Here is a 22,943-nt window from a genome sequence, read left to right as displayed (position 1 = left end):
CTCAGCAGCAGCACAGGTACACTGGATGTTCCTCTGCTCCCCAGCACAGAGCTTCGTTCCTGGGCTGGAGGAAATCCAGCTGAGGAGCTAAAGTTGTTCTGTCTCCTCTGACACTGTCACCATTGTTGTTGCTGATAAAATCACCTGGTCACCAGCTATAATCTGCAGGCAAAACAGCTGCCAAATCTAATGAGGCTTCAATTAAGAGCATTAATTTTGTTCAAAGCAGCAACTGAACAAAGATTTGTCACACTACAGACTCGAGCCTGGAGCCTTCAAAATTTCACCTCATGTGTGAGGAGGAAATGGAAATACTGTGAAGTACCCAGCCTCAAACTCCTGTTTCTGCCACTAAGAACTGTAAGGTGACAACATGACAGCACAGAAACCAAGATTACTACTACCAAGGAGCTGGTTGCAGATAAAAATCAAAATGCTGAAAATATTGGGAGAAAAAGAACCAAGAGGCTGGGCACATTTCCAGGGCATTGTTTAAGCCCCCTGTTTTCAGGTTACAATAATTCTGTGGAGAGTACCTGCACTGGGATCAGGCCATAAAAGATATTCCATTGCCAGAAGGTTTTCAGTTGCTTTTGAGTTCTGTGCACAAACACAAAGCATTATTAGATGGACATTTTTATGCCCACATAACCAAGATGTTATTTCCATATGAATCCCAACACTGCATGTGAAAATGAGTCAATGTTTTTTAAAAGGATATCACGTTGTTTGGTGTGGCACATCCTTGAGGACACAAATTTAATCAAAAAATGCTGTAACATTTTCTCCAGTGACAATTTACTTACTTTACCATAACTGCAGGGCAGTCAAAAAACAAACAGGGAATATTTAAAAGCTCTACCGCTTCTTCAATTAACATATTTGCTTATATTAAGACTTTAATTTTTAAACTATTCACTCTTTATATATAAGCAGGGGAAATAGGAGGAAGAGTCCTTTGTGGCTGGCCATGGCCTCAACCATTCTTCCCTATGAATCTAACATTGTTCATAAATAGGAAAAATGTAACTTTGTGACTAAGAAATTTAATTCACTGCAACTTTTAACATGTTATTTCATTACCAAACCTTCCCAAACCCCAACTTTCATTACATGGATATACATATAATCAGAGAGATTAAATCTGTATACTCAGAAGATACAATTATAAGCCCAAAGGCCTGAAAGTAAAATGAAATTATGTTGGAAGTTGAAAACAGTCTACAGAGTTTATGCCCAAATCAGTAAGTTTCTGCAGCTGGTGATTTTGTAACTGTGTATATTCAGTACTAAGATTAAATATTTCCAGGGTTTGCACACCTTTAAATCCTGCAGAATATGAGATTCTAAATGCTACACAAGTGTTTTTCATAATAACCAGGAGCACTAGTGATGTACTGAAGTATGATGCAACATTCAAGTTGCAACACTGCTCTGGATGTTTCCCATTAACCATTTTAATGGACTTTTAGGCCCATGTCTGTAGAAAAAGAGATGTACAGCAGGGGAGAATTTCATAGCATCCTGTGGAGCATGAATTCCAACTGTGTAGCTGAGCAGGACAAACAGCTTTTCATTGTTCAATTCCAGCTAGCAGGCTTGAGTTAAATAAATGGAAGCCACACACAAGCAAAATAAAAATGATGCACACTAAGACTGGCATAAATATGGTGTGGAATTTATTTTCCTCAAGAGACTGGTGTTCAACTGATGCAAACTTCAGTGAGATTTCCCAAAATAGCCCTCTCCACGATGGGAGGTAAGGGCTGGGTGTCTGTGTGGCATTAACTGCCCTGCTGCCAGAACCAGCACACACCTTCCTACACAGCCCCAGGTCTGCTTCTCAGACTAAAAATACTGATGCACTACAGGCAGCATTCTGTGGAACAACAGCATCTGTCTGTGAAGTTTAGAAAAACAAACCAATCTTGTGCAGAAAGAGCTGGAGTTCTGCCTCACCTATTACCATTCATTAGGGAAACAACTGCCTACAGGCAGCCCCGGAGCTGAAAAGGGACCACACAATTGCTGCTTCAGCCTCCCACGTGGACAGGAACCTATTTAAATTGTTGCTATTGGCAGAGGAAAGCAAGATAAGGAGAGAGAGGCAAAAAAACAATCTCTGACAATAGAAATATTTCTATAGAATTTTAGAGAATGAAATATTGTGGTCTATATGAGCAGTACTTGTAGATATAAACTTTCTGATCAGTTGTGTAAGTGGCCAGAGGCCACCTAAAATTAGGCTCTGGGTTAAGGGACAGCCCTTCTTTTGTCAGCTGTCTCTGCAGCAACCTAGAAAAAAGGTTTTTTTCCAACAAAAAAGCTGGCCTAGAACTTGCACAGTATTCCTTGTGACACCACAGAACAGTAACTTTCCCCTTAATTTACCTGACTAATACTATAGAAATAGTTGTACACAAATGTTTTAGAAATGGAAATATTCAGATTAAGTGACTATTGCTATTTTCTTGAAGCTGATCCCACTTGGCATCAGCTCAATTCTACAGCTTTTTAGCGCCACATTTGCAGCAAATATGCTGGCTTCTTTCTGATCATCTTTAGTAGCATCTAAATACTACATTCTGATTTAACAACAGAGGAAAAAGACTCCTCAGGAGGTTTGTTCTCTACTTCATGTCAAGCATAATCATTCATTTATATGGAATCACTGAATATTGACCAAAGAGAATAACATATTGAGATCCAGACTTTCTTCTCAGTTCTACAGAACAGAAGCTGAGAGCCACTGGTGTTGCTGCACCTGCAGGCAGGAAAGAGCTTCCACAACTCCTGAATATACCCACTTTGTCAACAATGAAAAGCTGCCTTTCAGTCAACATCATTGGCTACAACTATTTAAGCTAATATTTAAACCAGTGCACACAGGTTAAAGGCCTTTTGTATCAAGACAGCACGTACAATTCTGCAGATTTTAACAGCAACTTTGGGGCAAAGAGCTCTCTCAAGTCATTTTAAGGAAGAGCTACTGCTCAAGTCTAGCCAAGAAGTTCTTTGTTATAAGTACATACAATTGCAATGCTTTAGGATCTCCTAATAAAAAATGAGGAGAGGATCTGAATCAGCAGGCCTGAATTAGTTTATGTAGGGAAGGAATGCCTGCTATCAATAGCACGTGTTTAAAAATAAGAGGTCTTTATGACTTGATTTGTAACTAGTTCTTTGCTGTCTGATGTTTAATAAAAGAGCAGTAGTATCACCAAAACCCCCTAGATCTCTGAGTTTTTCATGCTGTCTATTTCTCTGAGGTGGAAAAGCTGTGCAACTCCATCCCAGCAGCAACTGGACCAGAGCAGAGCAGTCTCTCATGGGCTCTGTGAAGCAGAGCTGGAGAAGCAGCTCTCACACTCCCAGTGTTCCTTTCAAAGCCCTACTTCTGTTCAGCACTGCAGCTCAGACAAATCACAGGTATGTAAGAATGCTAAGCTGTATTTCAGCAAGCATCCTTGTGAACATGGCATTGAAGTGGTCTTTTAAAAATGTGTACTCTTCCCTAATTACTTCTATAAGAGATGAAAATGCAGTCATTTGAGAAGTCACATGGGAACTAACAGCAGTGAATTCACACAGATCTCCTGTTTACTTGATGGAAGTTTCTGCCACTTAAAGGGTCTCACATTGCTTTTTACAGCTGAAATATTCATTTATTTAGTTTGGGAAGGTAATTCCTTTCTGTGAGAAAACATTCATCACTCTGCTTCAGCACAGAGAAGACACTCCCGAGCTGTCTCCAGACAGCTTCACTCCTGACTTCAGATGACATTGTCTCTAAGTCTCTCAGAGCACTGAGTTGTCTGAATTGGTAATTTTGAAATATTGTGACCTGTGTCAGCAAATTGCTGACCTGGTTCCCACAAGATCATCAGCAGCACACCTGCAAAAGCAGAGACTCCTAACTAGGCTGATGTTTTTCAGGATGATCCCAGCATGACAGGAGATGAAAGATGCAAACTCTCTCTTTACTTCACTCTAGACATCCTGAAATGTCCTTTTGCCATTAATATTGCATAACTGCAGCTCCCTTAAAAGACACATGGGTGACCTAAGCTATCTCACTGCCAGGCACACACAGTGATGAATCACTCTCTTAAGGACTAACAACCACAAATTTTATAATCTCATATTTATACATCACCTTCCTCCTCTGGGTCCTTTTGCATGGAAACCTACTTTGTGACTATTTCTTAGAATTGTAGGAATTTATGAAGGGTTTTAACAACTCATCATTAGAAAACCTTAAATGAAATAGGAGAGAGCAACTAAGCAACATAAGGCCTTTTATATTTTTGACCCCTGCATTCTTCCCTTGTAAGTCAGGGCTTTCCAATAAGAACAACTGTAAGAATCCATAAAATCAATCAGAATTTAGAAACACTGGAGTTCTGCATTATGCTTACTTACACTGTTGTTAAAGTTTCACAAGTTCTGCAGCAAAATACAGAAAGGGCATAAAAAGTAAAAGCCTCCTTTTTTCATATTACTTATGAATCAGTATTAGCTATAAATCAGCAGTCGCCCAAGGAACAAAGCTAAAACCAGTCTTTCCAAGGGAAAGTGGATTTCTGAACTTAGGCTTTGCTTACAGCTTTTCCTTAAGGATGAAGACATTTAGATGTTTTAATCCTTAAGGAAAGACTTTTATTATTAAGACAATGAAACAGCACCTAGTAATATTTATAGACTACAGCATGCAAAGAACTAAATGCTATTTCATTATGCACTTCACATTTTCTGAGTATATTCATGTCTGATTTTTAATAAATTATCATACATGAAATTAAAAACATCACAGTGCTGGCTACCAGAAGTCAACCTAGTAGAGGAGAAAAATTCTATGATTTTGATTTCTCGCTTTAGTACTAATAGTTACTAGTCTGATTACTTGAAAACACTCTCAAATGGCTCAGTGACAAGGTAGACTACTCTGTAAAAGCTTCTTATTGAGAATGCAGACACAGTTTCTGCTAAGATTTATTTTTGGTTTGACATTACAGAAAAAAATGAGTATTTCTGATAATGGTGAAAATGCTCATAAACCCCAAAGAAAACCCACATTCATCTCAATTCAGAATTACACAGCAGAAGGTAAGAAGCCCTTGTTACGATGAGGTGAACAGGAAACACATCTTTGTCAATTTTCAGCTACTGTAAAATCCATAATGCTGAGGTTACTGCTGATACCCTCCTTCTGAGACAGCAGAGCCTGTTACGGTTCTAACAAGTGCAATTGCTATTGAATGTACATTTTTTATCTCTAAATACAACAGAAAGCCTCTTTTTCTCCTAAGAAATTCTAAATATTTAGTCAGGCTAAGTTATTATTAAAGGCAAATACTATAGCTTTTGTGGTGCCTCTGGCATTATAATGTCTGCTATTCTATGACAATTTCAAAATTTTTCTTATGTCCACTCAAAAATAGATTCAAAAAGGAATGAGGAATGCAACATGATGACTGAGATGAGGAGTTCATCTTAAGTCAAGTACCTTATATTTTGCAAGCATCTAATGCTAAATAATTTGGGGAAAAGAACATTACAGACTAACACTTCCATCAGTATACACTGTCATACACACGTCAGCATCTGCTTTTTAATCTCTTTTATGCTGCTGTTCCAAGAGGATGCATGCAGGTTTCCTAGAACCTGGCAATTAGAGCAGATTCAGCTCCATGCATAAGCAGCGTGAGAGCAAAGATGTACATGGGCTCACTGTGCAAAGGCTTTGGGAGGCCTGTGCAGGACACTCACTCTGAAAGTAAACCAAGTCTGGGGGTAGATCCATGTCTCTACAAGCTAAATGAAGCAGCTTGTTCTGGGACTGCAATTCTGTGCAGTACTTGTTTCTAGAAGCATACATCAGACTCTTCACTTCCACACTGGAACACCCCTTTCCAGTCAATGGACTGATCTGCCAGGTGGATGCTGCAAATGAGGCCTCAGGACACCCTTGCTCAGACAACACCTTCCTTGATGGAGTCTTGGACCTGCAGACCACTCTGAGCGCCTTTGTGGGCAAAACCACAACTTTATTCCTTTTGCATGGCTCACACTCTAGAGGTGACAACAGTTTTATCAAAAATTGTCTTTTGAATCCACGCACATACCCATGTGTACAGAATGCAAAAAGAGTGACAGCTACACTAATACATGCAGATCATTTAAACAGTGTTACTTCAGCTACAGATGTTCATTTTCATGGAAGATACCTGACTTTCTTACCTCCCAATCCATGTAGTCACACACATCTTCAAAGTTAGTGAGTAGAGACACTGAGCAGAAAAGCCGTGGCAGCTCATCCCTCGTCATGGGGGGGAAACGACTATCTTTAAGGGCACTGTTGAAGACAAAACAGAATTTCAAAGGATTTTTTTTTTTTAATTTCAAGGATCTAATCTGAAGAGTATAAAGGAAAAAAAAAATCCTGATGAAACGATGACCAGTTTGATTACCCAGTCACCAGTGTAACATACACTTTGATCAACATTTCCAACCTTTTCCTTAGACATTTGTTTTGGTTCTTGGCTGGCCAATCAGATGATGTTCTGAGGGTCATTCCTTCCTGAGCTGGTTTTGCTACTGTGACAATCTTAAAATTACAGTGCCAGAAAGCTTTTGGAAAAAAGTTACAAAAGCAATAGCTCTTCCCCTTGCAACTTGTAAACCCTTTTCAAAAAGGATTAAACTTCTCAACACAAAATGAAGGGGGAAATTCTACAGCCTGCAGTGATCAAACACTTAATACAGTAATCAAATTATAGAATTTAATTATTGAGTGAAAAAAAATCCAAACAAGCGGAATATGCTCTAAAAAAGACTAATATTCATGCTCACTAGCAAAGGTGAATTTTAAAAGGTGAAAACATCCAAGGGCTCTACAGACCTGTAAGCCTACAGGACTTGAGGAAGTTCTGCAAAGCAGATGTCATGATTAGTACCAGGGAAGCTTGCAAACAGCTAATCCATGGATGACAGACCATTCTACAGACAAACACACCTAGAGGGTAAAACCACACCGAGGAAGCCACCTGTGCACAGGCCAGCACGCCTGGAAACACACAGCAAGCAACGCCATGAGTAAGAACACTTGCAAAAACCTACTTGCATAAGTTTGGTTAAAAAACAGTTAAATTAGCAAAGGGAAGGTTAATGTGAGGGTGGCATCTCAATCTTTTATTCTCTTAAGCTTTGAAATATGATGTGGATACAAACACGCCCATTTCCAACAAAAACAGCCATCTGCTAACTGAGCTTTTGGAGGAATAAAGAGAATTTAAGAGACTTACTGAGACTTAATACTACCAAGCTCTTCATGTGTCTCATTGTTTCACCTAACAATTAGATTGTTTTTAAGAGTTTTACTTGGCCTAGAGCCAGTGGCTGCCCCTTAGCTGACATAATCACTGCCATAGCCAGAATTCATTGTTTTTATAAAGAGTAATAGAATTTCATTACATCAGACCATATAAGGACACGCGAGAAAAAAATCACAGTATGTGAAGTTTAACTAAAGGAAATCATCATTTTATAACCAGAAATAGTTTTCCATCAAGAACTAATACCATAACCTGAAGAGTTAAAATATAACTACTTTTTCTGGGGTGGGGGGGAAGGCAAATTTTTTGTTGCAGATATTACAAAACACAACGCAGTATTGAAATTCAGACTCCGAAGTCCTTTTCTACACAGACCTGTGAAGAACTGGGAACACTAAAGAGATCTGAAGTGCAAGGCCCATGATATCTAACTAATGACTTCCACTGAAGATATATCAAAAGCAGGTAATGCTGATGGGATTTTCCAGGCTAGCTTTGAAACTGCTGGAACCAGGCAGAGTTACCATCCTCTGCTCTCTGATGTTCAGAGCAACATCAGAGATAACTCCTATAGCCACAGCATACCAACAACATCCCAAAATACTAATGACCTAATTCAGCTTTCAAATCCCTCCCCACAGTGATGAAAATAAACATACATATGTAAAGGGAGGGCACTCAGAACACAGGGACAGCTCAAAGCAGAAGTCTATCTAGTTTTAGGTCTATCTAGTAGTAACTCCTTACCAACAGCAGTTAGCAAAATGAATGAGTACAAGAACATGGTCACAGCAAATGTCCAGGGGTACCTTCCTAGAACACTCTCCAGGAATCCAGTTATTTATAGCTTAGGTATTTTGAGTCACAGATGGAATCACTGTACTTTAAAGCTCTTCTGAATTTTATTTTGTAAGTTTATGTATACACACGTATAACATTTTAGCCTCCTTTTAAATAAAAAATTATTATTGGAACCCCCAATCCTCTTTGAATACATTGCTACTACAGGTTTGCTGATTTGCAGATGGCTCATCTCCCTGAGGTATCCTGCATCTCTGTACTATAACCAATCTATGTGAACACACTACTGAGAAGCACCCAGACAGAACAGCATTATTTCATCAACAAACAATAAATTCAGTTATCCCTACAAACAACTGTATGCATGGATACTGCTAATATTACTATTAATCTGTTTATTGAAATTTATGCAACCAAGCAAACACCTCCCATATTGCAAAAATTTAAAACCTTCAAAAGGTTTTTTTTTGGTTTTTTTTTTGGCACAACTTGGTACTAGCAGTTTGTCTTGAAATTCCAATTCCTACAGCCGCCAAAATCTACTGTAAATTTCAACTTTTTGAGGCAAAGGTCGTCTGTGTGCTGTGGGTGTAAGCCTGATCCTCACAAAGGTAGCAGTAGAAGTCTCCAGCAAATTCCCACTCACTGAAGATCTGCTGCACTGGCATTGCTAGATGATAAGCCATTGGTAATTTAACGTTTTTCAAGCTGAGCAGAAACAAACCCCATCCCATGCTCATGTAAGCCATGTCTCACAGAATCACAGAATAATTTAACGTTTTTCAAGCTGAGCAGAAACAAACCCCATCCCATGCTCACGTAAGCCATGTCTCACAGAACCACAGAATATCCTAAACTGGAAGGGAAACATCAGGACCATCAACTCCTGGCTCAGTGCAGGACACCCCAGATCAATTAAATGCTGAGCTAATAATTTGAAACAAGATGAATGAAATCATGACATATTTAAATATTGATAAAAAGCTGAGATATGAAACCTTCAGGTGAATAGTGAGAGCAGGAAAGCACACAAAGGTGAAAAAGCCTCGGGCACACAGAGGCAGCCAAGTGGTTCAGTTGCAGTGAAAGCAGTGCCATGCAGTGACAGCACACACTGAGCTGCAAGCTCAGCTGCCCTACTCCATTCTTCAGCAATGACACTGGCACAAATACCTTGTCTTCACGTAACCACCTCCCAAGAACTAAAATATTGCTATCAAATGATAGAGTGATTTCAATTATAAGTAACTCCTGCTGAACTGCCAGGTGCTATTCCATCTGTACAGCATGCTGGAAAATTTCTCCTCGACACCTCCACAGCTACAGACACTGGTGCACAGATCCTGTCTCAAAACTCCTGCTGCTGGAGGTAAGTGAGAAGCCTGGCAGAATAAGACCAGAGATTTGAGTAACAGCCTTTGACACCACTGTGACTACTCTACACAGATATTGCTGGGATTTTAATCCTTCAGGCCCTTTCTTCAGGCCCTTTGCATCTTTCAAAATAGCTTTGCCTCTGTTGTTTCATAAGTAAAACCTAAATTTACCTGGAGAAACTTGTGTTGACAATCAGGAACTGGAATAAAGCCTACTGAAGGGAAATGCTGACAAGAGAGCTTATATTGATTAGCTATATATGAAATAGTGTCTCCTAACAAAATTTATGAAACAAAAATTTTATCAGGGGTCAGCTTTAGAAGAACCTTTTCCTAATGAGTTTTGACATCACATACTACTTTAAAAAACCAAGATCTGTTTTATTGTGCTCTATATTACAGTTAGAACATCAGTCATCTTCTCAATCATTCTATTGTTGCTACCATGTCCAAACTCTACAGTAAGTTCCAGATACCTTTGCAAATCTTAAAAGCACACCAGCTTTGTAAAAGCTCTTCACAGATGAACTGCTTTCATTTTTCCATTTCCCAATGCCTGCTAGCAGGAGACATATGGCATCAGAAATGCTTCTCTTCAGAACTCAGCCATTATCCTTGAATTTAAACTTCATCTCTGTGGGGAGTGAAGAAATCACCATCCATGACTGTTCTGATGGTGCCAGTGGAACAAGAGGATGGTGCCCAGTGGTTCCTCAAGGGCAGCTTCCACGTTAGACAAGTCTCAGCTCTCAATGCTTGACAGACTGGGATCACTCTCAGAAGTGTCAGCAGATGTCAACACTTAGTCAGCAAGGAAAAAAAATCCTTGCATGAGCTTTTACTTTTGCCGTTCCTGTTCGGACAAGAAACAGTTTCTACAGGCAGCAGTTTGCCCTTACCATCCAGTTCACACACTCTACAAACATCTATGGATGGAAATTCAGAGCTGTGCCTCCCCTGACATGTCACTGCACTTGCCATGTGCCTTCTGGTAACCAACTCCCAGCAAGCAGAAAACAAGACAAGGCAATGCTTGCTTTCCTCAAAGGATTGCCACTGGTCTGAACTCGGAATAAAAAAATCACTATGTAACTGTGGCTTATCAACATTCTTATCTGGCACAGGATAATCTGTATGTGTCTGTACTTCTGTAGCCTTAGAATTTGATTTTACAGTTTTATTCAATGCTGTATTTTTCTGTCAATTCTTCTGTTAGAAAAATGAATGAAATCTGGCATATTCAATACCATGTTTAAAAAATATTAACTCCACAATCTTAACTTAGAATTAAGGAAGGGTAAGTGGAAATAATCAGCAAAACAAGTTGGAAAAATTAGGTGGCATTCAAAACTACTTTTAAAGAAAAAGCCCAATAATTGTAAAAGCATTTCCTAGGCCATCTGTTCTTCATTCCTCCATGCCCAGAAATAGATTACATATATTGCTGCTGACTAAATGGAAGGTCATAGTACTGAAAAGCTGAAAAGAGGTAGTGCCAAACAAGGGGAATTCTAGCTGGCCAATAAAAGGGCATTCATTTTTCCACATAGAGTCTGCTCCATGTAAAAAGTGAAGCAAGTAAAGTTAGAATTGAATCCTATTCAAGGAAAACTATTTTTAGATACTAAATGCATGCACGCATACGCATGGCCTTTCTAGTTAAATATTTATACAGTCCTGGATGTCCTAAGATCAAGTAATTGCCAGTTAGGAAAAAAGCCAAAACAAAGTGTTACTCAACTATCAGTTTTTCTTCAGCTGAGCCATACTACACAAATCTCAGCTTTTCTTCAAATGAAGTTTATGTAGCTGTAGGAAATATTTATCAGCAATTTCATTTTCCAAGGACCACTCCTCTTTGTACATGAGATATAGAAAAGCTTGCAAACGCTTCAAAGACACTGAAAGTATAAAAAGAAAAGGGAATTGTTTGAAGTATTTTGAGTTGCTGTGACAAACAGCACGACAATTTGAAAAAAAATTATATTCCTTACATATTTATGTTCCTTAAGACTATATTCTGTTTTCTAGAAAACATGAAATGATAGTATGTGCAGGTGAACCAAAATGAAATACATTATTGTGCTCTCCATCCCTAATTTCTGTAGGCTTTAAAAATGCCTTAAAAAGTCAGCTTCAGTCTGTGAGAACCTAGAGCTCTTACATGTGATGTGGCAGATGGGTAACAGCAGAGCACAAATTAGGGAAATAAGTAGTAGTGAAGTTTAATTACTCTGTTTAGAAATGCCTCAAAATCCTTGTGATTGAATTAAAAATATCCTTTTAAAAAGTTTGATAGCATATAAGCATCAAAAATAGTAAAGAAGGATTTTGATGCAGATGAATGGTGGCATTAAATTAACTGAATTCCTAGTGTTTTATTCACTGTTATTTAACAACAAACATGAACAGTGAAATTTCCCACTAAAGGTTTTTTCTGGGGACAGTCCCTCTTACAGACCTATACTGGACAGAGTTTAGACAAAACTGGATACAGTTCTGTACACTGCTGGAAATTACTTTGAAGGTTTAAACACGACACGGGAGGAGGAGATGCAAAGGAAGCTGTCAAACACTGGCCATGATGTAAGTAATACTCACTTTTATAGGAAGTGTGAATGAGGCAGAGACATTAGTGACTCATGCAATTTAGGAGGCTTACACTGAGTCAGTGACAGAATTGAGAACAGATCCAAGATCCCTGATTCCTAAAAATCTACTTTTTGTGACAGCCTCTCTTTCAGTCTGCTCAGCTTACCCTGTAGAAATGCAGCTCCCAAAAGCTTAATCAAGCAGAACTGATAAATTTAATCCAATTAAAAATTAATTCTCCACTACTTTTTTAGTTCACTCTATTGTAATAAATTACCTTAACCAGTTTCTGATATTGAACACAGTTAAATCAAACCACAATTTTATGACATCTAAACAATTCTTCAAATTTCATCAGTACACATATGAAAAGTGGGCTAAAGATCTTATTTTACAAACTATTACCCTCTTCTCATAAATAGTGCCTTGGCACTACTTTCAGATGATAGGGAAAAGACTTAAATCCTATCAGCTCTTCATTTAGCTCAGTAAGTGTAACCCTGAGATTCTGCAATTTTTTCACTGAGCCAACTAAGCTTAGTAGAATTACATTTGAAGATGTATTTAACAAAGAAATGGCCCTTTGTCAATGAATTCAGCCCAAAGGGCTGAGATATTGTACTTCAATTAATTCAAAACCTCCTTAAATTAATGAGTGGCAAACTCACTGGATTTTAGGGAAGAAAAGACAACAGCAAGAGACACTTGGTGCCAGGGTTTCAGAACAAGAAAAGAAAAGAAAAACAGTATTTACTGTTCCATTGCTGGGTTACTGAGTAGTGAAGTTAGTTCAGATTTTTACTTTTTCATTCAGTAATTTCAAGAGGAAGAAATTAAGGAACACTTAAGCAGACCACCAGTATTTTCCTAATGAAAATCAGCTCTCATAGCTCAGTTTGGCAGAGACCAGAGAAAACTAACAGCTTCCAAGTCACGACATGCAATTAATTTTTAAGCCAGAAAAGCAGGGCAGAGTGTGCTCTACTTCAGAAGGCAGAAATTATTATGAATACAATCCTCCAAGCTGTCAGTATAAGCCATCAGACAGCCCAACACAACCCACAGGTCAGCCTTCTACAGACTTTTATTTATGACCAGCAGAATTTTGCCAATTTAAATGGAGATTTCAAGGAGTAATTTAAACACAACATCAAATCACTTGAATGCAAGCAAAAAGCATTTATTTATATTGTTGCTCTTTTTTTTGGGGTCAGACTGGAAAAATTTCCAGGAAACAAAACAACTGTGAATGACGTGTTTTTCCTGAACCCTCCCTTACATTTGGGAGACAGAAAGGGAAAGAACAACATTTATACTTCCTGCACATTATGTTGCTAAGTGGTAGTCAGAGGATAAAAAAAGAAATACACACTTGTTGTGTGGCACAGAAGTACATCTCTGAAGTTCTCAGCTGATTTTATCAGCACAGTGCAGCAGGTAACAGCAACAGCATTCCAGGTGGGACAAATAAAATAATGATCTGGCAATCTGGCCCTTTAATCAATTTACTTTTTTTTTTACTCCACAGAAGTGAAGTATGCCAGCAAGACTATTCTCCCAATCTGTCTGAAATCAGACAAGTAACTTAAGAGGAAGAAGGAAAAGCTTGCTGCTCTATTTTAGACAGTTATTTCAGCTTTGAAAAAATACCATTCCTTTTAAGACAAATCAGAGCATGTATATAAATTAAGCATTCAGAAAAAGCTCATCGGAAAAGGCAACCCATGTTGGCTACATAAGACAATTAAGTTTCTATTTTAGACAGCCAGTGGCTCCAAAAATAAGCTGTCTGTATGTTCTCCTAATTTAATGGCTTCAAGAGGATTTTTATGTACATACATGTATTGTGGAAACCATACCCACAATTAAAAATCAAATCATACTGGTATTGTCAGTAAGTTTCTGGGCCCTTGTTTTTCCATAAAAAAGTCCACCAGTTGTATAAATCAAAAGAAGCCTTTACAAAATATTTCTAGGAGTACTTTACATTTCCAGACAAATCCTTATCTGATTTCTTATTCTGGCTACGTGGTACAGATCCACTCCAGAGCACACAGAAGGGCTGAGATGCTGCTCAAGGACTCTGCAGTCACTGGGAGTACCTGTTCAGACACAGAGCTAACGTGCACCAGCCCAGTGACCATGGGCTGAAGCTCCTGGGGCTTTCACTGCTGCTGGTTCTTCACTTGGGTCTGTCAGCCTTGGGTACAGAGCAGATGAAAACTCCAACTCCTCACTGACTCACCATCACAAAATTTCTTTTAAGAAAAGCAAGCTCACAAGCATGAAGCTGTAAAAACCAACACTCCCATAAATTCAGGGCTTTTTAGCAGAAATAAACAAGTATGTTTTTTCTACTGCTCTGACAATTATCCAGAGAAATATTCTATCACACTGGATTCTTCCAAATAAACCTGGTTCATCATTATGCCATGATGATGTTCCATTGTGTGGACATGATACTTGGAATTAATTTATCTTTCTTTCTGCCATAAAGTATCAGGGAAACAATAAAGGCTTGTATGGATAGGTTCTTAAAGCTTAGGAGAATTCTGTGTACATACTGCTATGGACTTCAAGTGGAAGAGTATGATCACAGAAGTCACAGCACTTGCAACCTGCTCCCATCACAAAGTTCAGTTAAAACTAAGAAGATCCCCAAAGTGATATTGTAGGTTCCTGATTACATTCATAAGAATCAAGTTTCTGTGGCTTTAACTTCCTGTTTCCTGAAACCAGAAATCTTACACTATAGTGCTTCTGTGGTTCTAAAGGATTTACTGGCCTTTCAAAAGGCCAAATACGGTAAAGATTCCATTCTTCTCACAGTTTTAGTCCTACGGGGCGCGAGGTATAATTTCACATTATTATACAATATACCAGAAAGAAAATAAAAATCTTCAATTACATTAACTTCAAGACGCAGCAAAGCTTCAGTAACAGCTCAGAGCTACACCCTGACAGAGGTGTGCTAAATGCAAAGTCTTCCCCTCACACAGGGCAGTGAGAGAGGGGCAGCTGGGAGCACACAGCAGCCCAGAGGGAGCGGTTCCTGTGCATCCCCAGGTGCAGGTGGACAGCTGCAATCCCCTGCTCCACCCACTCCACCCTGTGGCAACACAACGAGGCAGTCTGGGACACCCACTGCCCCACAGCTGCCTGCACTGGGAATTGCTCAGCACAGACCCCAAACATCTCCTGACTACAAGGGAACATCAGGTCAGCAGCTCTATAAAGGAGTTTCTTCACAGGGGGCAGCTTCTCTTCTGCCTTCTCCTGTACTGTCCCTCACCTGTGCCTGCATCATACATCCTGCTGGGATAAATGACAATGGAATTCAAAAACGTGTGACAGTTTGTGCTATAAACATTCAGGAAGCTGAAAGGGGTCAATTTCCACAGAAACATCTTGGTTTGCTACATAAAAACTAAATTCACAGCACTTAAAACATTCTCCCAGCACAACACAGTAGGCTTGTCACAGTGATTCCAGACTGTTGTTTAAAAACTGAGCAACAAAACTGACCAGGGTTTGGTGTGTAGGTTTTTGTTTGGTGAATACATGATAACAGACTAGTCAGAAAACCTTAATTGAGCTCCAACTGGACTAAATTATAATGTCACTAAAAGGCTTTCCAGCAGATGGCAAAGTTTAGATAATGAACAAAAATGAACTGCTCAATTACACTTAGAACCACACAGCTTGAGCAACATTAACCACATAAATCTCTATGAAGATAAAAAGAAATCTCTAGAATTCTTTACATCTCTGGCACATCTCTCAATATTGACCTAAGAACATTATTTTACCCCAAAACAGATACTGAAATCAAGACAAAAATCTTTGAGGCCACATAATAGCTGAGTTCAACTCTCATTTAAGTAAGTCACAAAATATTGCCCCCCCTCTAAAGCTGCATTCAAGCCATAATTTTATAAAAGCACAAATTAATGAGGTATTTTTTTATTTATTATGAACTTTGAAAAGACTTCATCTTAAGTACCTACAGACAAACATTTCTAAATGTGTCAGCAATGTAGTTGTATATAAATACAGGAAGATAATTTAAACATTTACATCTTCAAATTCCTGCAGCTTGTAAAAATGAGGGTCTTTTTTAATCATGCTGCTGAGATTCTAGAATAAGAGTACTTCATTTTTTTCAACATTTCTTCTGTCACCTGTATTTTTGTATCAAAATATGATAGTTGAATTTTTATTGCTCAGTTTCAGTACTGTTTGCCACAAACACTGAAACTGTTTTTCAATCAGGACTTCGAAATCACAGTGATGGACAAATTAAATGTTTATAACCAGGTTAAATATAAGGAAAGCAAACGGTATGGTAGGTTATGCAGTACATCAATTTAGAAGGACAAATACTGCAGAATCACAGAACAGCTCTGGAAGAGACCCTAAAGATCATTTCATTCCAACCCCCTGCTGTGGGCAGGGACACCTTCCACCAGACCTGGTTGCTCAATCATAGATGCTTACATGAGGTGTTGTAGTAAATGGTTCATAGAAAAAGATTAAGACATGAAAATATGCTGAAATATGAAGGTATTAGCAAATATAGTCTGAGAAATAAAAAGCGACAGGATTCAGTCTTGAAATTCTTCAACAAACACAAACTGAGAATAACCCAAGGTCCACACTGCCTTACAGACTGTAAGGATACTGTAAGAATACGACCACTCAAAATACAGAACACAGAATAATATCCTGGCTTGCTTCCCAAGATGTGTTCCATCAGTATCACAACTCAACTTGGATTATGTTCAAACCAACTGGTTTTTAGCTAAACTCAATCTCTTACACATCCTGCAAGTACATCTGCAGAGGGATGCAGATCTGAGTGCCGTCAGTGTAGAGGATGATAAATGAGCTCATAGCATCTTACTAATACTGTGTTTTTATAAATATAGTTAAAAGATAGGCACAAGATGAGTCCCTTGTGGCACATCACATGTAACAAGACCTCGGGGAAAGAAATGGTCCCTCCTTCCTTCATGAGACTTTTGGTTTCTAGGCACTTGCTCCCACTATCATGAAACTATTCTAGAATGCAGCCATCAGAACTGCTGCATCAACAGAATTTAATTCCTATTTAAGGCAACAAAAAGGCTTTTATTCTGTTCATTTTGTACGTGTGCAGGTTTTTATTTCCTTTATGAATCTCATTAGTGGATCAAGCTATGAATAGAGTATGTTTTAGATAGATAAACACATTCTATATATCTGGAAGCTTTGCATCCTGCATTTCCTTCCCTCTACCTTCCACACACAAAAGAAGTTGTCTGTAAGCCATCTTCTTATTCTCCTTTTAGCAACCCTGCCACTTCCCTCTCGCTCATGAGAGCGGGTCACGATTTCATCCTTTTATTCCTTCCAGATTCCTGTCACAATTCTGTCTACTTGGGGTGGCACGTTCTGTACCACCTGCAACCTACTCAGCTTAAGAACTGCCTGGATAGGGCACTCAAAAACCCCTCTTATCTAAGGTCAAGATGCCCAAGCAACAGAATGGTTGCAAGCTCAGCTAAACAGTACATTCAGTTCTAAGTCTGCCAGCTGTCACTCTATGTTTTTCCCTCTAAACCAGGTTTTGAGCAGCAAATAAAAACAGCTGAAGTGGAAAGAAAAGGAAGTTCTGAAATAAAGAAAAGGCAAAAAGGTCCAGGTTAGGCTACATCTGTCCGCAGCCTCAGAAACTTAAGTATTCAAGGAATGCATTTAAATCACATTTTCTTAGAGAAACTACAGGCCAAATTTTTCTGCCTTTGAAGGCAGTAGAGTTTTGCCATTCACTGCAGTAAAAGTCAAACCAGGAAAGGATTGTTCTGTCCATGTGTCTATTCAGCTTTTAACTACCATGAACATCTTGCATTGCCACATATGTTTAACTACAGAACTTGTACCACGACCAGCTGAACCCAACTATTAAATGTTAAATGAGGATACAGTGGGGACACACAAAATATTGGTTTAGTCATAATCATATCATTAGAGATGCAATTTAACACATCTGTCTAAAGTGGCTAATATTTAAATGGAAATAGATTATCACCGTTTAAAAAGCGACTCATGAAATGTTTCACCTCCTGAATGTCAGGAATGCTTTAGTCAAACACACTCTTGTGAAATCATATGTAACAGCTCTTGGAAACTCAATTTTTTTTGGGGGCGGGGGGGAAGAGAACATGCACTGCAGACTTCCACAAACCTGAAGAGGGTTTTCTGAGCAACAAACCAGAAAGTCACCCTTTCAGTGATTGAAAAAGCTGAGCACACAAAGAGGGGTGGCTCTGGCAAATGAGGCTGCATGTGGTGCAGAGACCTCCACAGACAAAGCACAGCTGCTGCTCTTTGCAATGAGGGATTAGCAGTCTAGGTCAAAGGAAAAAAGCCTCTCTGTAGCAAAGTGAGCAAACTGCAGAATGCATCCTCAGCACAGATGAGAAAGGGCCAGCTAACCAGCTTGCAAACCGTGCAGAAGTTTCTGGAACAGAAACAAAACCAGCATCAATTTCTTGACAGAGCATGTAAAATATTTCTGGTGAAAAGCAGTGATGCCCTGCTGTAGAACCAAGGTTACAATGACCTCTCAATTACTTTAAAATTACATTTCTCCTTTTCCTTCTTTGTGTTCACTTATTTAACAAGCATTTTTTCTTCCTGGCCAAATGAACACATTACATGTGGGGCTTTAACAACAATACCTGGAAGTAACTGGCCTAGAGATAACACAAGCAGCTCTTTTAACTCTAATTCAATAAGAACTGAAGCTGTTAAATGCATATACATATGCACACAGAACATTTTTTTTCCATACAGACATATCTCTTTCAACACTTGTACAATTGAGTCATATTGTATTTTGGCTTTACATTGATGCTTCAGTTAAATGGGATATAAGCCAGTATTTGAAGAAAATACTTGCTTAACCTTTTATTACATACTAAATATATTTTATTCTACATTATTCACTTTAGCAACATTAAATGAAAAACATTAAGTCTCCTGAAGTAAGAAATACCATTTGAATGTACCAGTGTGAATGCATTTCTAATCGGACTTTTATTTATCAATAAAGCACTGAGAATGTTACTCACAATTAGGCTGGTATGTAAAGTAGCAAATTAATTGGCTGTTACAAGAAGTTTGACATCTATTTCAGTTTGTGGTATTACAGAAGTTATAAAATTACTGGAACTAGAAGTACCAGAAAGCTGTACTGCTCAAAAACAAACCCAGGAATTTTTCTTCTTTTCCCCTGTAAAATCAGAACTAAGGGAATTCCAATGAACTGAAAAATACAGTAAAAATAAAAAGTCACCATTCCTTGCTGGTAGAAGTTTGCAATACCCCATTTCATATACAGACTTAAACCACAACTGTTAGTAACTGCCATGATCACAAAGGGCTCTTTCACTGAAGCTGGGGCTGCAGCTTCTGACAGATGAGGAGTTCCCAGGAGCTGTACCCAGGCTCAGCAGAGCACTTCTTAACATCTGCACCAGTTCCCCAAGTTCTTGTGGGAGTTATTTATATACTGTGCTTCTCCAACCTGAGAGACTGCTTGCCTGACAACTGACCCTTTAATGCAAGTAATCTGCACTAAGAAATAAAGATTATACCATTGCACTGGAACAGGGAACCTAAATTTAAGCATGTGAGCTGACACTTTGTAGCCTACGTATTATATTTACGACACAAGCACATGTCACCATTCCCCCACAGAAAATATCCTTGCTTGAAGAACTGAGTGTTACCAGTCCTACAGAAATTTGTACTGATGGCCAAAAAAAGCTCTCCTCCACCACCATCAAAAGCTATTCTCCACATGTAAATTACAATTATATTTAGAAAAGTTTTTAATTAAAAGTCTTTAAAATGGAAATAAAAGTAGAAATCTTTGAGATTAGAAATATTTTTTTGGTTATACAACAAATATTCTTAATGGTTTATTTACATACTTTTGCAGCAGTTGATGCTTTGTGAATTGCATCAACACAGTTATTTACAGAGCTAAAAAAATAATCAAAGTACATTCAGTTTGTTTCTAAAATAAAGGCTTTCAGAAATATACACTCATTTAAAGTGTATATAGCACTCCATACATTTTTCTAAGGAGTATGGCAGAATCTGAAATGTGCATCTGCAATTCAAAGAAAAGAGACAAACCTGAAGTGCCCTTCTGTTCCTAATATTATATTTTCAAATTAATGTTAGGAAAGAAAAACCTGGTTATTTTCAGGTAAGTATATATACCCCCTTACAATGAACTGTAGTAAAACTCCAGTCACTTGTAAACTATGAAGTTCAAGAAGTCTTTCAAGACTTTCCTGTGTGTTGTTTCTCCCTCCCCACTTTGAGGTCACTTGCTCACAAACACACACATGATATAAGCTGCAATAGTGCAGAGTGATTGGGCCTCTAAGACTTTAGGACTACCTCAGAAATGAGCTTAACTTCAGATGCCTTCAGACATTCTTCAGCATTTACATGGCTGCCTGTGTTCCAGCAGTGGATAGGCTATTTCTTCTCCTTCCGAGAGCTTTTCCACCATCTTAACTGCACAGCTCTTGTAAAGGACATAACTTCTTTCTTCCTGGTGTCAACAGGAACAAATTTTAGAAACAGGTATCTGTCAGTGCTATTTAAAAATTCCAGGAAACACTGCTACAGTTTATAGGAGCATTCTAACTCTCATTACTCTGATCTACGGAAAATGGTAAAAAACAATTTCAAAAGCTTCAACACCTTTGTGTCAAAGTGAACAGGGACAACAAGAGCTTTTGGAGCCCAGTTACCCACACCCAGTGTGTGCTATTTCTTCTTTATAGTCTTAAAAGGAAGCATCAGAAAACACCTAAATGGAGGAGGTGCTGACAGACTGAAAACTTTAATAGAGACTCCTTTCCCACAGTGCCTCCCACACAAAGCTGCAGAGTTTAAAGATTTTAACAGCTTGTAAGCATGAGACAATTCTTTTTCCTGTGACCTTGCCTAATCTCTGCTAACTGGTATTGAAACATCAGATTTCAGTAAAAAACAATTCCTTGAGCTGAAGTGTACTTCTACTGGGCAAGGTATCTCATATACCACAGCTGCACCTCAAATCCCAGAGTCTTACTTAGGATGTCTCATATTTAGTACATATAAGCACTGGCCAGTCTGTGCAGTAGGATGTTTCACTACCCTCAGAAGAAAGTTGTGGAAAACATCCCTTGCTCTATATTAAAAATTAACACCTGCTAAGCTGAGAACAGCCAGAGAGAAAAACTCACCCAGAAGCAGGTAATTTCTAAGCTAACTTTTTCCATTCTGTCCTGTTTCCAAATAGACAAATCCTTTCTTTACATCATAAGTGCTCTGAGACACACTCCACCTATGCCTCTGTCTGCTGTGAGCACAGTCCTGTCTTGTATTCTGCAGCACTGGCCCATAGCTCAGCACACCTTCATAGCGCTTCAGAAATCAGTAAGTCACCAAGAGTCTCAAAAGAAAGCAGATGTCATTATAAAAAAAATTCAGGCAATGTTTTGATGATGTTCCCCTTAAGACTATCTCATATAAAGAGATTAAAAAGCTGACTAAAACCCATGAAAGTACCAACAACTACCTGTACTAGTAAAGGAAAAGGAAGTTATGGCAATATAGAATGTGGTAGGAAAGCAGGGGTGGCCAGTTCTCCTACCTCCACCCTCCCTCCCAAACACTTCTGTCAAGTAACATCCAAGGCCAAATAAATACCTGACTTAGAACCAAACTAGTATTTCAACTCAACAAGAACTCTGTCTTTGAACTTACAGGGCATGCATCATTTTGTTCACATAATGGGAGACTGTGTGGGAAGAACACAAAATGCAAGATCATCTGGGAAAGGCTGGAGTCACAAATGAGATGGCTCCTCCCTGAAACCCATCTGGAAAGTCTGAGTAACTGCTGGATAGGGCCAGGTCAATCAAATTCCAGCAACATCTGATTTATTCCAAATACCACAAGTTATGTTAACTAATGAAAGTTATCTTGCTTGAGCACGTCTTTTTCTGAGCATGCATTTTCTAAAAGTACATTTTTGAAACTCCCAATTTCTAATAAGGTGATGAAATAAGTATTTCAAATATGGCCACTTCCTTAGTTACACTAGATTCTACTGCTGAGACATTAAACTTATGACAGTAAGTTTAAGTCTCAGTAAAATGCCCTCTAAAATTCACTGAGGCATTTTATACAGATACAGCAATTTTGTAGTAATTTTTAATTATAAATTTTTTTCCTTGATTTTCAGATACCTTTCATAAACAGTCAACTCCAAGAGTAAGTTCACTATACAAAACACAGTAATGCATTCCCTTGTGCCAAAGCATTCATATTCTGTAATTCAGTTTTCCCAGCAAAACAGTAAAATGGTTATCAATATTTGATAACCCTGGTTCTATTGAAAAAGCTTTGGGAGAGCATCATTATGCTCTCCTCCTTTCATAAAGATAATAATCTAAGAACTGTCCTTCCATTTGTGGCATTTTCCTTTGCTTTCTTTCAAGCAGTGTTGCTAAGGAAACAGACTCATCTACCATTAGGTCCAAGGGTCTAGCAAGGTTTTTCTCAGGAATAATAGAGTAACAATTACAAAACCAGGGTTTTTCATTTTGATTGTTTGTTTTAAATAAAGAAAAACATTAAGGCAGAATGACTACATTCTCAACACATGCAATATGCAAAAAAACATGTATTCTCTAGGGCATGCTCCTGTCTTCTAAACAACAAGACTTTCCCTCCTAACAAAATAAGGAGAAGCATTTAACCCATCATTAAAACAAAAATTTGGTTT

The 22,943-nt window shown here is 38.4% G+C and overlaps 1 protein-coding gene across 4 annotated transcripts in view; it reads right to left on the bottom strand.

Moving 5' to 3' along the window:
* Positions 1 to 22,943, bottom strand: part of AMMECR1 (AMMECR nuclear protein 1) — a 94,077-nt gene that overhangs the window by 9,191 nt on the left and 61,943 nt on the right. For 3 of the 4 annotated variants that reach the window (XR_005628439.1, XM_039717347.1, XM_039717348.1), the window contains one exon: positions 6,241 to 6,355. Coding sequence is in view for 2 of the 4 variants with exons in the window: in XM_039717347.1 (XP_039573281.1) it covers positions 6,241 to 6,355 (115 nt within the window). In the remaining 2 variants the exon portion in view is untranslated. Of the gene's footprint in view, positions 1 to 6,240; positions 6,356 to 22,943 lie in introns of those variants that run through there. The other variant, XM_039717349.1, reaches the window with a different exon arrangement.

This window comes from Passer montanus, unplaced genomic scaffold (assembly GCF_014805655.1).
Source record: "Passer montanus isolate IOZ18808 unplaced genomic scaffold, ASM1480565v1 scaffold38, whole genome shotgun sequence".
In the NCBI taxonomy this organism is placed as follows: domain Eukaryota; kingdom Metazoa; phylum Chordata; class Aves; order Passeriformes; family Passeridae; genus Passer; species Passer montanus.
Note: the sequence above shows the minus strand (reverse complement) of the source record. Positions and strands in the feature narration are given on the sequence as shown.